At 34.3% G+C, this 17,586-nt stretch overlaps 3 protein-coding genes across 4 annotated transcripts in view; 1 reads left to right on the top strand and 2 right to left on the bottom strand.

The window, feature by feature from the left end:
* LOC144562874 (uncharacterized) overlaps positions 1-17,586 on the bottom strand; it is a 98,761-nt gene that overhangs the window by 47,099 nt on the left and 34,076 nt on the right. The gene's annotated exons all lie outside the window — the stretch shown is intronic.
* On the top strand, positions 7,536-10,698 carry LOC144563549 (DUF1005 family protein (DUF1005)). Its single transcript, XM_078313043.1, has 2 exons — positions 7,536-8,286; positions 9,765-10,698. Exons 1-2 carry the CDS (start codon positions 7,649-7,651, stop codon positions 10,441-10,443), a joined length of 1,317 nt encoding a protein of 438 aa, XP_078169169.1. The 5' UTR covers positions 7,536-7,648; the 3' UTR covers positions 10,444-10,698.
* LOC144562668 (putative glutamate carboxypeptidase LAMP1) lies at positions 11,113-17,577 on the bottom strand. Of its 2 annotated transcripts, none has more exons than XR_013514178.1 (12): positions 16,513-17,572; positions 16,342-16,409; positions 15,616-15,697; positions 15,318-15,410; positions 15,079-15,231; positions 14,926-14,994; positions 14,746-14,833; positions 14,592-14,675; positions 12,206-12,294; positions 12,002-12,113; positions 11,744-11,884; positions 11,113-11,391 (listed from the first exon to the last, which is right to left on the bottom strand). XR_013514178.1 is itself a non-coding variant. In XM_078311892.1 (12 exons), exons 1-12 carry the CDS (start codon positions 17,491-17,493, stop codon positions 11,209-11,211), a joined length of 2,148 nt encoding a protein of 715 aa, XP_078168018.1. In that variant the 5' UTR covers positions 17,494-17,577; the 3' UTR covers positions 11,113-11,208. The 2 variants fall into 2 exon arrangements, 1 of the variants encoding a protein (XP_078168018.1); XM_078311892.1 differs by having other exon boundaries at positions 12,002-12,118; positions 16,513-17,577.

Genomic DNA, 17,586 nt, shown 5'->3' with positions numbered 1-17,586 from the left:
TATGACGGTACTCCGTTGCGAAAAGTACCGTCGCAAATAAAAAAACACGTTTATGACGGTACTCCGTTGCGAAAAATCACTTTTTACCCTCGCGAAAAGTGTTAGTCTTTTGTAGTAAATAAATGTTGTTAGAAATAGTAATTATAGTTAAAATAGAAATTTAGTTAGTTGAAGAATGAACGAGAGATGGATAGATGAGAGATATTATAATTACTCAAACAATTAATACAACAGTACAAGCATGTTCCTATCGGAGGTATAAAAAAACATGAGAGAAAATCTTGGGTCCGACTTGTTTGTCGATGCTGCTCCACCCATTAATTTGCCTTGTTAGCATGTTAGGAACACACTAATGTGATCCTGTCTCTCTCTCTATGTGTGTCACTGATAACATCAGCTTTGTAGTCAAATTTATTCAAAAGTGCATGCACATGGTGAATACAAGAATAGCTTCAAGCATTAGTCCATCTCAATCTAAAATGGATAATTTATAGTACTGCATGAAAGTGACAACACCGATCCTATTCCGACAGGCCACATACACGTTTAATTAGTTGTGGACCAGAAATTTAACCGAATTACACAATTTAATGCCTGAACTGCCGCAATGATGATTGAATTTGCATGGATAATATGAAATTTGTCTAAAATTATTCTCCATATGATATTAAAATTCAGTACGAACGGTCGAGATTTGTGTGAATCTAACTAACACTGTATTAGTTCATGAACCTGGTCTGGTGAATTCGTTAAAAGAATAAATAATACTCTGAACATATCCAACTTCCAAGTCCACTGTGTCATGTACATATCAAAATTATGCTGCGACCTGCGAGCAGTGGCGGAGCTAACATGAGTCAGGGTAGACGGTTGACTACTCCTGAATTTTGATAATTACCTATAAATCTATATAAAATTAGATTATTTTCTACTCCTATTTTTCGGTCCATTGTCTACTCTTGCTGCGATTCTCTTCTAATTGTGACTTGATTAAGTCTTTTTTTGTGTCAATTTTGAATTTAACAAAAATAAATTTTGTTGATTTGGAAAGAAAGTAAACGGAGGCTCTTTAGAGAAAAAAATATTATTAGATACTTCTTTCTAAATAGACTTGATGTATTAGTACATTAAGTATAAAAATATAAATAATTATTGGTTCACAGAAAAACCAGGAGTATCTAGAAATTATTTGAGCCTTAACATTCAATCCAGACCATTATGCCTTGTTATTTGACGATTTTAACATACAGTAAATCCGTTTATTTTTAAACTATCACAAAAATTATCTTAATCACAAAGTATAGTAAAAAAAAAATAATGTTTAACTGGACTTCTTTTACCAAACTGTTTTAGAAATTAAAAAAAAAATCATTTTTAAGAAAAAGTGTGCTCACAATTTTAATTTTTATTAAAAAAATTAATAATTAAATAAAAAATAATAACTATTTTTTAGTAATTTATTTTTTGCCTACCCCTGGTACAAATTATGGCTACGCCACTGCCTGTGGATATCATTTTATACCGGATGTAAAAAATCCGGGATCAGTTTCTTGGTGTTTTTTTTTTTTTTTGATAAACTGTTTCTTGGATCCCTCCATGTACTTTTTTTTTTTTTAATCACAACTCACTCTCTAATTTTCTGCAGTTGCAGGATTCGATTCTATGCTCTTCTGAATGAAGGGTTGTACCACTTTCAACTGTGCTATCACAGCGGTGGTATCCCTCCACGTACTGTTATCTCTTACCAGTAGGTGCACTTATAAGGCTGCAGCCAATACTATGCTCAGATTATTATAAAAAAAAAATAAAAAAAAAATGAACCTGTACCACCTGACAAATAATAAATTGTAACGCCATGGTTTTGTAAAAAAAATTGTTCTTTTTTCACAGCAAAATTCATTATGATTCAGTCGGTTATCCGTAGTTTCAACCTAATTTTTTGCAAATTCCGATTTTTTTATTAGCATGGAAATACAGCCGAGAGCCAGCTGTATACTGCGCCAAGTGGGTCTCTCAGCCAGATCAGCTCTTATAAAGAGTTATAGACTATGTCCCAATCCTATTATACTATAGGGTATAGATAGACAACAAGACAACAAATCCTTTACTTGATCATGTCATATCTCCATCATCACCTCATCCTTTCTCTGTCTTGTTTAACACCTGTATTAAAGGATAACAAAATGGTATCATTTAATTAAAGTAATTGGGTAAGGCTAAGGTGCTATGGGTTGCATAGAGACCTACGGTGCTACGGCTCAATATTCGAGTTTTCAAAATTCAAACGGTCAATCCGAACCATTCATCTTGTTCTCCATATTAATATGTGATTGGAGACCAAATTTTACATTTTTTGAAATTTTTTTACTATTTTTTTAGATACGTAGAAAATCAGTTGATCTAAAAAATTCTGCACCATTTAGATATTTGATTTTCTACCTATCTAAAAAAATAGTAAAAAATTTCTAAAAAATATAAAATTTGGTCTTCAAATACATATTAATATGGAGAACAAGATGAACAGTTCGAATCGACCGTTTGGATTTTAAAAACTCGAATATTGAGCCGTAACACCGTAGGTCGCTATGCAACCCATAGCACCTTAGCCTTACCCAAAGTAATTTAGATAGAAACTCTTGTTCTATTGGGGCACAACTCTTATGCGGATGATGTCTATGATGTTGGACTTGAATGTTGATGCACAGATAATAGTTGTGCTAGTTTAAAGAAAATCTGAAATTCTCGAGTGCTATGCAGGGCCGGATTAAGTGGCGTATTCAGATTTTTTATCAGATATAGAGAAAAAAAAATTATTAAAAAAACTTATTATTTATTTTATTTTATTTTAATAAAAAAATAAAATTATCAACGCACGCTTGCTTAAAAATGATTTTTTTTTATTTCTAAATAATTTGGTAAAAAAAGTCATGTTAACAATTTTTTTTTCACTGTACTTTGTAATTAAGATAACTTTTGTGATAGTTCAAAAATAAATGGATTGAGTATATGTTAAAATTGTCAAATAGCAAGACACAGTGTTCTAGATTGAATGTTAAGGGTCAAATAATTTCTAGATGCTCCTGATTCTCCGTGAACCAAATATTATTTCTATTTATATAGTTAATGGACCAATATACCAAGTATATTTAGAAATAACTATCTAATTATCTTTCTTCTCCAAAGAGCCCCCTTCACTTCTTTCCAAATCAACAACACTCATTTTTGCTAAATTCAAAAATTGACAAAAAAAAGACCGAATGAAGCCACAACTAGAAGAGAACAGTGACATTGATAGGCAATGCACCGAAATAGAGGTAGGCCATGACCTAATTATATATATATATAGGAATATGCTAGCATGCTACGCGTAGCATAGAGGCTCTCCGTGCAACGGCTCAATATTCGACTTTTCAAAATCCTAACAGTCGATCCGAACCGTTCATCTTGTTCTCCATATTAATATGTGTTTCGAGACCAAATTTTACATTTTTAAGAATTTTTTACTATTTTTTTAGATTTATTGAAAATCGCTGTTTTCAGCAAATCTGAACCATAAAAAAAACAGCGATTTTCAATAAATCTAAAAAAATAGTAAAAAAATTCCAAATAATGTAAAATTTAGTCTCCAAACACATATTAATGTGGAGAACAAGATGAACAGTTCAGATAAATAGTTAGGATTCAAAAAAGTCGAATATTGAGCCGTTGCACGAAGGTCTTCTATGCTACGCGTAGCACCGTAGCAGGTTCTATATATATATATATATATATATATATATAGGAATATGCTATGCGTAGCATAGCTCCCCTTCGTGCAACGGCTCAATATTTGACTTTTCAAAATTCTAACGGTAGATCCGAACCGTTCATCTTGTTCTCCATATTAATATGTGTTTGGAGACCAAATTTTACATTTTTTGAATTTTTTTTACTATATTTTTATATTTATTGAAAATCGCTATTTTTAGCAAATCTAGACCATAAAAAAACAGCGATTTTCAATAAATCTAAAAAAATAGTAAAAATTTTAAAAAAAAAATGTAAAATTTGGTCTCCAAACATATATTAATATGAAGAACAAGATGAACGGTTCGGATCGACCAGGATTTTGAAAAGTCAAATATTGAGCCGTTGCACAGAGGGGAGCTATGCTACGCGTAACATGCTAGCATATTCCTATATATTTATATGTAATTTTCAAAATTCAGGGATAGGCAGTTGCCTACCCCTGGTCCATGCTGGCTTCGCCTCTGGCCGGATTCAATGTATCCAGGGGACGGGGACTACTCCCGTATATTTTAAAAAGTAATTTTAATTTAATAGTCCGGATTAATTTTTTTTAAAAATTAATTTTGTCTCTCTCAATTGTTTTTGTTGTTTTTAATTTGTAAATGAATATAATTTTGTTGTCTTTTAACCCGATTTTTTTATTTATATCCAAAATAAAATATAAATTTAAAAAACTAACCAACTAGCTAATGAAATTGCAAATCTACCCAAACCGGTTAACCATTAACCGGACTCAAATCAAATTTCCGGTTATTGGTTTCCCGGACCCATTGCAATAGTCCGGTTAACCATTAACCGGAAATTTGATTTGAGTCCGGTTAATGGTTAACCGGATTTATGCATTTTCCTTTTCTTTTCTTTTTTGAAAACAGAAATTTTTTTTTGTATTAAAATATTAGAAATATTGAATATATTTCTTTGAAAATAGACGGAATTCAATATAATTTAATTTATTAGAAAGACTGCAACAAATAACCCGGATCAATATTTTTCAGATCGGATTTTTCGCGGCTGTAAGAAAAATTAATATATTTCTTTATGTGTTATTGGAAAAAAATAAAAATGCTTAGATTCCGAGTTATTGATCCTGGTTCAAAAGTCACTTCTAGGTAATCTAGAAAATATTATGATATTTCTAGTACATTTAATTTATTAAAATTTGTATCTATTTTGAGAATTATTTTTGAATAACAATCATTAAATAAATTAAAGTTTTTTTTTTCAAAATAGATACAATTTTTAATAAATTAAATCTATTAGAAAGATCATAATATTTGAATGCATGGTCGATCATAGAAATTCTGAATCCGTAGTCGACCTTTTTTTTTAAAGTAATAACTCATTTATTATGTCATGTGAATGCATGGTCGATCATAGAATTTGAATGCATATATGTTCATATTTGTAGTAGGATCATGGCAAATTATAAATGGACAGATACGCTGGTTAGCTTTCTCAAAATTTGCGCCTAAATTAAATTAAATTAAAATATTCATTCTCTTTTCACCAGCGACAACAAAGCCAAGTGGCAGTTGTACAACATCAAACCGCCCAGCATCCATCTGTTACCTCACCTATATTAACTACCTTATAATGTCATTTATTCAATATTAAATACTTACTAATTTCATTATGAGAGTAATATACTTCGCAACAGACTGCCCTTAAGATGTGTCAATAAGTAGCACACGGATCGATACCGATGAGGTGGAGGTATTTTCATGATTTTATTATTCTAAAATTAGTCACGTTTATATTTATTTTTATTAGTTAAGTATTATGACTAACGAATAACAAATGTATAATGGATATTTATTGGATAAATTGATAGCTTATATAATCTAAGTATCTAACCTAAATAAATATTACTATATTCTAGTTATATATATATAATTTGTAACACACAACAAAACTTTATTGGTTCTAATTTTCTAAAAAAATAAATTACTAATTAAATAATACTATATAAAATTGTTGTAAATTAATCTTGTTATAAATTACTAATTATAAAAGTTATATAAATTATCGTATAAATAAAATTTATCTTATATACGGATAAAAACTCATCATATATAAATTTATATTTATCCATTACTTATAGGACAACCGGTAAGACACAACTCTTATTTGTATCTTTATTCAATAAACTAATGAACTTTTATTTTCCTCGTACCCTCTCGTGTTACTTTAAAAAAAGAGGAGGGTTCAAATGCCTCTATTTTTTGTGCCTCCACCATACCTTCATTTTTTAAAACTTGAATAATTCAAAATTTAAAACTTAAAAGTCAAAATAAAACCATTGGATATGATCTATATCATTTTATCTATGCACGTGTAAAAAATTATGACATTTCAATTTTATTTTGGTTGTCATCAAGAGCTTGTAAAAAACGTACTAATTTGGATGATTTCTAGACGTTGATTTTTGAACTCATTGATTCACATAAAAACAAAATTGAAATGTGATAATTTTTTATGAGCACATAGAGAAAATAAGATAGATCACATCTAACGATTTTATTTTTACTTTTAAGTTCTAAATTTTGAGTTATTAAAATTTTAAAAAATGGAGGCACAAAAAATGGGGGCATTTGAACCCTCCTCTTAAAAAAATATGATACATATAAGATAAAATATAAAAATATTTCATTGGCACTCCTCTAACCTATGCATTTCTTCTATCTTTCTAACCTTAAATGGCATGTTAAAATTTAAGCATGCTTCTTTTTAAGATAAATATTCTGATTTTTGAATTTAATTCGTCAATTGACATTAAATTAGCTCAGTTTTCTTAATAAAAAATTATCTTTAATGAATGCCTCATGTCCTCCTCTCTTTTTTTCCGTTCTTTTTCCCTCTCCATAAGCCAACAAATGGTTAACTCCAAAATTATACTTTAAATTCTGAGGCCAACTAGTATGACATTGGTATCATATATAACACCAACTACAAAATTAATTAGATAGACTTTAAAATATTAATCCAAACCGTTTAAATTGATTTACTTTATTAGTGATGTGTTTACATCAGTGTTCTGAATGGCTAGCTATAGCTGCGCTATAGCTTTTTTGGACCCTAAAAGCTATGGCACTATGAGCGATATATAGCTAGCTATCGGCACTATAGCTAGCTACTTAGTGCAATAGCTTATTTTTTTTAACCGTCCCGCTATACCGCTATAATCGCTATTTAAACCATTGGTTTACATGTAATTTTTTTTATATTTTTTAGTTATTTTAGTATCAAATCAAACGGTAAAAAATGTTGAAAAATGAATGCATTAAAATTAACTTAAAAACTCATACATTTGATCGCTTGACTCGATACTAAATAAATTCAAAAAATTATAAATTTTGCATGTAAAATCACAACTAATGAAATATATCGATTTGAACAGTTTGAATTTACCGTTTGAAATAGATTCGATAAATTTTGAAATTGATATTATATAGACTGAAATAACTCTAATGGCATACTCTTAAATTTTTTTATTATAAGATGATATATATACATGCTTTGAACTTTGAAGTCGTATAACATATCTCCTAAAACAACAGCCTCAACCAACGGCTGTTTCCCCAGATGCTACCAATCGTAACCATTAAAATAACAATAAAATACCGTCTTTTAGTCCCACTTCCAACCAATCACATTATATATCAATCCTTCCCTACCCGCCTTATAATAAACAAAAAAAAAAACCAAACGAAAAGCTCCTCCTAAAAAGCCCTCCTCATCACCCATCAATCCACTATCTACTTAATACACAAAGCACCTCTACTTGACATCACTACCTTCAAAACAAATCATCTGCGACGAACACAAATTAAGGTTTGCATGCAAATTGCAAAAATCTGAGATGGATCCCTGCCCCTTCGTTCGTCTCACAGTTGATTCTCTCCTTCTGAAACTTCCTTCTGTGACCCGTCCCGCGGGCCCCGCCGGCATTCACCCGACATCCACTCCTTGCTTCTGCACACTCTCTCTCGTTGACACCGTGCCTTCTCCCTCTAAAACAGCTCCACTTCCTCTCTCCTCTCCGACCAACACCGACCAAACTACATCACTGCCATCATCATGTCCATCCATTTCCTTCACTCTCGATCCGACAATGCTTCAGAGATTAAATGGCCGCTGCGCTGAGCTTATGGTGTCAGTCTATGCAGGCCATCAGACTGGTCACGCGTGTGGTGTGGGACCCGCACGAGCAATCGGACGTGTTAAAGTCTCAGTTGATACAGAAACTGCAACAAGCCAGGCGGTGGTGGCGCAGAATGGGTGGGTCGGCTTGGGTGCGGGCGGTGCACGGTTGCATATTGTAGTCCGTGCTGAACCCGATCCGAGATACGTTTTTCAGTTTGGTGGTGAGCCTGAGTGTAGCCCCGTAGTTTTTCAGATACAGGGTAATTGGGCACGAAGCAGACGGAGCGGATGTGCCCGACAACCCGTGTTTAGCTGCCGTTTTAATGTAGACCGCCGGCGCAACACAAGATCAAGGTATGTCATGGACTCATGGTTTTATTTAATTACAATTTACAAGCTTATTACATAGTTTCATTAAAGTTTATCAGACTACTATTACAAGTTGACAACATAAATGTCTATGAGCATGAGTATAATATACTTCACATTTTTGGTCAGTGAGCTTCGCAACTTTCTTTAGGAATTTGTGCTTTGTCAATACCAAATTAAATAGGAGAAGCAAACGGTACTAGACTCCTAGTGCGGATATTAAATTGAACTATTATTGGATCAATGTCAGTGACCTACATTAGGTTGGTGTAAATTAAAATGCAAGAACATTAATTCAAGCCACCGCCATATATTTATTGGAGTTCTATATTTATTTACTTATATGCTGATGATTTTTTAGTTTGATCATAAGGAATTAGGATGAAACAACATTATTTATTAGCTTTATATATGAGTTGTCACAATCTATATTTTTTATTCATGTCTTAAAACTAAAAAAAGTTAAAAGACAAATCCAAATTCTTAATCTTGTTCTTCACACAAGTGATGCATCCACATATATCTTTTTAGTCTTCTAAATTTGTTTTATACAAGATTAAAGAACTCTAACTATATATCAAAGTATTAATTTATATATAAATTGTAATAAATTAATATGTTATTTAAGAAGATTTACTTAATATGACTATTTTATAATAATTGACCTTGTACAAAATGAACTAAAAATTAACGGTTGAAGTTGTCGTCTAAAATTTTATGGGACATAATGATGAACGCAACAAAAATCTATTTATTACAATAGTTTGATTTAGTTTTTTCTAAGTGAACAAGTCAAGCTTAGCATTTTGGTATTATCGTTTTAATATGAAATTTCCAAATGTTTGAAAGAGAAGTCTTGATAATCTGTTGCACCATATCAATCGCACAACTCAATATTTTTATCATATAAAATTGAGAGGCATTTTTATCATTGAAATTAAATTATTGAGTCTTCAGAAAAGAAATCTTCCCAAAAAACATTTGAATGCGTTTTTATGGTCGTTTGTGTACGTAGAGTTTGGAGTTGGTTAACATTACCGCAGTATAATGCTAACTTCTTTAATCGCATGCTCATTTCAATCCAGCTACCATTGCAAATAATGACTTGTGAGCTGTAAATCACGGCATTATACGCATGATTAACCTAATGATATTGCAACTGCTAATATTTAAATATTTTGTATATATGATATACCCATATACGAGCCTAATTAAGCCAGCTCGACAAACCACCAGATGCTTTTTTCCTTGATTTTTTTTTTCCTTCAAGATATTAATTAAAATCAAGGCAACATCAATCTTTATCTAAATATCTATCATATAGTAGGCCTATCCAGTGACAATGTCTTGAGTTCACATCAGCACCATCATAAATTAGTTTAAAGATAGTGCCATTATCTACATTAATTTTTATCATGAGTTCTAATCTCTAATAAAATTTATTTTACTAACCTTATGTTTAGGTCTCTGCCACCTCCGGATCGCTCCACAAAGGGAAAAATTAACTCGTGGTTCGATTCGCTCAGGCAAGGCAACATCAGTCCCCGTACACTAAAAAGTCCTACTCAACGGCCCCGATCGGATCAACGGAAGGGATGGACGGTCACGATTCATGATCTTTCGGGATCCCCTGTGGCCGCCGCCTCTATGGTCACGCCATTTGTTCCTTCACCGGGGTCAGCACGTGTCTCCCGGTCAAACCCTGGTGCCTGGTTAATCCTTCGTCCAGACAAGTCATGTCCCACCACATGGCATCCGTGGGCCCGACTTGAGGCATGGCGTGAGCGTCGCCCCTCTGATTCACTGGGACTGCGGTTTGAGCTCACTGATCCTACTTCAAATGGCACTGGGGCCTCCATTGCAGAGATATCCCTCGGGCTTAAAAAAGGCGGAGAGTTTGTTATTGAAACCGGGTCGGGTTCTCTTTGCGGCGAAGGGTTTGTTATGGGGTCCACGGTGGAAGGGGAGGGCAAAATTAGTAAACCAACAGTGCAGGTTGGTGTGCGACATGTGACATGTATGGCTGACGTGGCACTTTTTATTGCACTATCTGCAGCCGTTGATCTAAGTATGGATGCTTGTAGATTATTTTCTCAAAAGCTAAGGAAGGAGTTGTGTGCAGATCAGGAGGGGAGTTTTTGAATTTGGAGGGAATTGTTTTAAAATTGGGGTAATTTTTTGCGGAAATGATGGCCATGGGTTGAATACTATTTATTTACCCTTGGTCTGATCTCATGGTTTCTTCTGCACAAGTTGTAATTCTTTTTATTGAATTATTTTGTCTTTCTTTCTTCTTATTTTATATCATTAGAAAGCATTGAGGATAGGTGTGTTGAAGTTTTGATTTCAGACGAGACTATTTTGTATTTAAGCAAGTTTTCTGGGAGTCACATAGGGGTATTTTTCTTGTACAAAAAGGTTTTTTTTTTTTGTTTTGAGACGTACAAAAAATGTTACCAATTATCCTTTTTACAATTCAAAAAAAAAAAAACTCCAATTTTAACAGTTGCGTTCTTAAAAAAAAAACAAAAACAAATTTTCAATCATATAATGAGAAAGTGGGTAAATGTCATTTGTTTCATAATGTGGATTCCATGAGATAACAATATACGTGATATGGAAATCAATATTTATTATTTATCATAAGAACTCCATGCAATTTTTCGTAAAACTCAATTTATTGAGAGAAGTACAAATTTAGTAATATTTTACAAATCCTTTCTTCGGAAAATCCACTGTACAAATTCATGCAAATTCCATTTGTAGGAAATATTTCAGGCTATTATTATTATTCATGCAGATTCCATTCAGTGTCTGGAAATTTTCAGGCAATCATTATCATTATCATTATTACTATTATTCAACATCTCATGTACAAATTATTGGAATCATGGAAATTTGCATATTTCATGTTAGGCCTCCATTTAAGACTAAGGAAGCTTGCTTCACAGCCCTTGCGGCTCTATGTATCTCATGTTGCACAAATCTCCAAGCCTCTGTTGTGTTCGACTTTTTGGCTGCATCAATCGCATCATCAATGCCAGGATATGATTTCGAACCATAGTCGTCGTTTTGTGAAGGTCCATATATCTACAGAAAAAGTCGTAATAATATCGATCATCAGTGTTATCTGGTACCACTAGCTACTAGTATGGTCTAATTGGTTCCAATCAGTACTTCAATTTCTAAGTGAAGCTGAAGTATCAACCAACTACCACTCGATGATAACGATTGTGACAGATAAGACTTGATTATACAACTCTTTAACTCTATTTTAGTAAGAAAAGACAAATGGAGCTAGTAAATTAAATATAATAAGCAGCACTAGAGTGTACAGAGTGGTAAGTTGTATATATATGATTAAACAAAATCACAACAACATAATGGAAAATGTGTCATGAAGTCAATAATGCATGCAGGTAAATGCAATATAAAAACCTACCAGATGTTTGTACCATTCTCTTCCTGAGAGGCCGTCTCGATCAGTGAAGGCACGCTCCGCCGTCATCAACCGGTCATTAAGCTCTCTCAATTTAGATTGATCTTTTCTCAAAGAAAGGCCCAAAAATTTTCTTTCCAGAGCCTACCAGATGCAAGGAAATGCTGTTAATAAAAAAATATATATATATTTCACAAATAAAATGGCAGAAGTTGCAACCAACATAGACAAAGGTGATTTTTCTTCTTATATTCACAATACCTGTTTCTCCTTGCCAATTTTCACAGCTGCTCTTTTTAAATCTTCAATCGACTTGTACAGGGGAGAGAAGCTGATGGGACATCCCGCTGCTTCTTCTTGTATAACTTTTGCACTGCTCTTTTTAAGTAAAGAGTAATATACCAATTCAGACATGAATTTTAGGCAATCATTCTCAAAAGGCAAAATTATTATTATAAGAAATACCTTGAGCTCAGATGCATATGAGACATAGTCAAATGGCAAGATCTCATCATCTGCTAGTCTTAAAGCAACTAAACCCCAAATGCTCGCCGCTTTCATAAAAGGAAACTATTATGTATATTAAGAACTTAATATCAATGTTATCAGAACAGAACCAAACATCAAACATCGATCCGGTAAAGCTTCAGTTCAATGGTTTACTGGTTGAACCAGTGGATCGACTGATTCAATTACGGGTTTATTTATATACTTACATATATATATATATATAGAGGATATGAGAGTGGCTAATATGCATTCGGTTGCATATGGACCGAAGTGCTTACGGTCCAAATTTGATTTTTCAAAATCCAAACGGTCGATCTGAACCGTTCATCTTGTTCTCCATATTAATATGTGTTTGGAGACCAAATTTTATATTTTTCTGAATTTTTTTATTATTTATTAAGTATTTACCAAATTGTTGATCCAACGGTAGCTGCTGATTTTACTATTTTGTTAAGCTACCGTTGGATCAACAATTTTGTAAAATACTTAATAAATAGTAAAAAAATTCAGAAAAATATAAAATTTGGTCTCCAAGCACATATTAATATGGAGAACAAGCTGAACGGTTCAGATCGACCGTTTGGATTTTGAAAAATCAAATTTGGACCGTAAGCACTTCGGTCCATATGCAACCGAATGCATATTAGTCATTCTCTCTCTCTATATATATATATATATATATAGAGGTTGGCTAAGATCAAAGTGGTAGTTTCTAAGCTTTGGTGCTACCAATTCGTTTTTTAATTTTCAAAGTTCAAAACGTCGATCCGGACCGTTCAAGTCAATCTCTATATTAAAATATGCTTGCAGACCAAATTTTATATTTTTCTGAATTTTTTTACTATTTATAAAGCCACTTTGAAAATCGCTGATCCAACGGTGGCTTCTAATTTTACTATTTTGTTAAGCCACCGTTGGATCAGCGATTTTCAAAGTGGCTTAATAAATAGTAAAAAAATTCAGAAAAATGTAAAATTTGGTCTCCAAGCATATTTTAATATAGAGATTGACTTGAACTGTCCGGGTCGACGTTTTAAACTTTGAAAATTGAAAAACGAATTGGTAACACCAAAGCTCAGGAACTACCACTTTGATCTTAGCCAACCTCTATATATATATATAGAGAGAGAGAGAGAGAGAGAGAGAGAGATGGGCTATGGTGCATTGCAATGCATGGAGGGGTTTGTGCATTGGACCATAAATCTAAAATTCAAAATCCAAATGACCGATCCAAACCGTTCATCCTTTTCTCCATATTAATATAATATGTGCTTCGAGACCAAATTTTACATTTTTCTGAATGCATATTAGACACAATCATAAGTCTACATTACCAAAATTTTCTGAATGCATATTATTCAAAATGCATATTTTACACTTTTTATTAGCCACATATTTCTCTTATTTATATACTCCATATCTATCATGGCCAGAGGCGGAAAAAAAAAGGGCTGGCCGTGATAGCCCATCACGGCCAGAGGTTAAAATAAAAATAAAAAAATATTATTTATTTTCGCGCCTGGCCGTTATTGTTCATCACAGACAAAATTTTTTTTTTTTGGCGCTTGGCCGTTCTAATCTATCACGGACAGGATTTTTTTTCTTTTTCTCTGGCCGTTCCAATCTATCGCAGACAGGGTTTTTTTTCCATTTTTTTTTATAGTTCAGTTAGAATGGTTAATCTTGTTAATTAAGTGCTAACTCTGGCCGTGATAATCCATAACGGCCAGAGACCGTGATTTTCCATCACGTTTTTCCTATTTATCGATAAAAACCAAAAGCGTTCTCTAATCTCGATATTTATTTAATATATTTCCTATTAATAAAAATTTCAGGGTACATGATAGAGAGTACATATTCCATCAATAGCCTTTCTCTCTCCCATCTAATGCCTAAAAAGAATAGAATTGTTCTTTTAGAAAGTAACCTGGTTTTTATAAGAAAAACCAACCGGGCTTTATCAAAAACCAGACAATTAAACCGGATCTCACCGGTTCAATAGCAGAAGTGGTCTTTTAAACAAATTGAAGCGAACAGATGACCGGTTCCGGTCTTTTTCGGTTGAACCAACCGGTCCAGTCCAGTTCTAATAACACTGCTTAATATTGTATACCAATGTGAATGAAGCATCCAAAATTCCAAATTGAACGATAAGAACATACAACAAAAATGCCTATTATGATACATGCTTCAAAAAAGGCACAAATCAAGCCCATCAAGGGGGGAAGAAAAAATATTCAACATTTTGGTATCAATTGGTAAAAGGTATCAGGCAATTAGCAAACTATAGCATCTCTGCAGTGAAAAAAAAAAAACGAAGAAGAAGAGGGAAATGATATACCTGCCACATGCCGGTGGAACATAGGATCTCCAAATTTCTCCATCCACAAATAGTCGTCATATATGGAATGATAAACTGGGTATCCTACAAGAGATGCCCACAATCATAAGTCTACATTACACCAACAAGAATTGCTAAATAGAAGTTGTTTTACCTTCTCCAAATGACATGTCAATTGAAGGAACACCAATGTGTTGTACGAAAGCAGCAAAATCAGAGCCTCCACCGCCTAATCTCCCTATCTGCAAATATGTATTATGTATAATTAACGTTACCTAAAAAATAAAATAAAAGAATAATAAAGAGGTACCTAAATATAAATTTCTTGACTTACTAGAGGAGAGCTGCCAGAAGAGATCCACGAGTCATACAGTGTCTGAGATGAATTGTCTGGATCTCTCACCTTCAACAATAGCCAAGAATATAACACCTCTATATGTACAATTTGGAAATTTAGAAACAGATGTTCCAAAAAAAGAATGATTACCCATTTACTGGCTTCTATAAGCAACGGATCAATCTGGGGAGTGGCAGAAACATAAAATCCAGGGCCATAAACGGCTGAATCAACATTAAGATACGCCACAGCACGAGATGTCAGCACCTCCCTGTTCTCTTCCACCCATTCTGTCGATCCTGTCTGCATTTAATGCTACATTAATGTTGAAGAACAATAAAGAAAAATAAAAGCAGAGACAAAAATGGAAGAGAGAGAGAGAGAGAGACCAAGCCATACTCTTCGGCATCCCAGTTACACAAGATTATAGTTCGCCGAGGCTTCCATCCCTTCTTTTGAAGCTTATACAACCTTTCAGATAACTACAAATTACTATATTAATTAGCATGGCATCGTGATGCAGGGTTTAAATTGTACTAATTTTTGGCTTGATTATTTCAGGCTTGCTTCCATACTATCAGGCAATTTTAAAAGAATGAGATTTGATTGATGCTATGTTGGATTTAATTGAGAATAAATTGCACAATTAAAGGTTAAATTGAGACTAAAATTGACTTAATTAAGAACCTCAAGAAGAGCTGCAGTTCCACTGTTGGGATCAACTGCCCCAAATGTCCAAGCATCATGATGGTTACCTAGCAGTACATACCTGTGTGAAAAAAAATGAATTGTATCATTGAAAAATTAGGCAAAATCTTTTAGGAGATCACTTAACTTTTTCTCATACAATAAATTGGTCATTGAACTCATTTTGTCTCCTTTAGAACAAAAATGGTACCCAAGGTATAACCAAATTTCATTAACAGAAACTAGTTTACACTTACGACTTGTATACACATTTCAACACAGACAAGAGTAACAGGCATTCAAAAACCCCTCAAATACTAGAATAATCCTCCCTGTTGGAATAATCTGATAAATGGGTTCATTTAGCCTCCTGAAGTCACTTAATCTGATAAATGGGTTACCATAGATAGTTCTGCTGATGTAGATAACATTTTCTGCAGACTTAGGCATGTCGTCTGTTGATGTAATAATTGCTTTTGGCTATCAGTGACAGTGCTATCAACACTTAATTAGTTTTTCTGAATAACACTTAACACAAATCAAAGGTTTAACTATTTCAGAGAGACAAATTATAGTCAAGTGACCAATTTGTGACAGAACAAAGCTTAGTGACATCCAAAATTTAACTGCAGAATTCTATTTTGGCCAAATAATTAAGATATTGTTGCAAAACTAGAGATAATTTGTATTTATCATATAACATTTTATCCGAATCTGAAAGCTCACCGATCTGGCTCTTCTCTCCCTTCAATCACAGCAAACACATTTTGTATTGTTCTCAAGATCTCATTACCCTGTAAAATATCCACAAAGCATCAATAAAGCAATATTTAAATTGCATCAGATAGATATATCAGCACCACATCGCAATTGAAACTCAAGGAAGAATTGACTCACAATGTATGTCAAATTGACGACCCCTGGACCTGGTCCAAGGCGGTAAACTGGGGCCTCTTTCCGTCCCTGCCAATCATCAGGCGCGGCCTGTCCCCCGATTGCTTTATGTAATTCCTCCCCATCCTTGCCAGAAACCGGCAGGGATGGTATAGCGGGCATGTTCCCCTGTCTCACTACCTCCTCTTTATCAACCCTCTCACACTCCTCTTCCTCAGCTCGACACGACCAACCCGGCGTTACGGGGTCACCAAGGGCCCTGAAAGTGGACCCCACCTGAACCCCCGTCTCTGGTAACCATGGCCCAGCAGGAAAAGCCTCTCCCTTTGCATAATCCTCGTAATCACTATAAACCAACACTCCAGTAGCTCCGGCATCCTGGGCGTTTTTCACAATGTCACCCCTGTAAATCATCCCATACCGAGCCAGTACGACAGTACCAGTCACATTGATTCCAAGAGAGCGTAACAACTGGAAGTCCTCGACTCGACCATAGTAGGCATAGGTGAGCGGGGCTGTGACAGAGCCGGTGTGCGCGTAGGCATGGAAGGTAGGGACGGTGAGGGAAAAGAAAGAGGACGAGGGGTCAGAAGGGGAGGGAACCTGAGTCAAGGAGAAATGGAAGGGAGGGGAGGAAGGGGAGAAGAGGGAGAGGGAACGGTGGAGGGGAAAGGAGAGGAGAACGGAGTAGGAAGTTGAGTGGGAAGGGAAGGGGAAGGAGGAGAGGACATAGGAGGCGGCGAGAGAGTCGGCGTCGGAGGAGGAGAGATGGGGGAGGCGAGTGAGGTGGCGGAGGTGGGAGGAGGCGGAGGCATTGGAGGAAAGAGAGAGGAAGAGAGAGTGGTATGGGGATAAAGAGGAGGTTAGCAGAGTGTGGCCGGGGGTGATTAAGAGGTAAACTGTAGTGAACAAGGAGAGGACGAGGAAAAGTGGTTTTGCGGTGGCGACGGAGTTGGCGATGGATGAATTGTGATTTGGTTTCATTATCGACAGCTCCTACACAGTACACTTTGACCTTGTCTGCTTTCCGTTCAAATCTTTCCTTTGTTTTTAACAAGAAAAAACTACATTTTTTTA

The sequence above is a fragment of the Carex rostrata genome, chromosome 12, assembly GCF_964058835.1.
Source record: "Carex rostrata chromosome 12, lpCarRost1.2, whole genome shotgun sequence".
NCBI classification, from domain to species: Eukaryota; Viridiplantae; Streptophyta; class Magnoliopsida; order Poales; family Cyperaceae; genus Carex; species Carex rostrata.
Note: the sequence above shows the minus strand (reverse complement) of the source record. Positions and strands in the feature narration are given on the sequence as shown.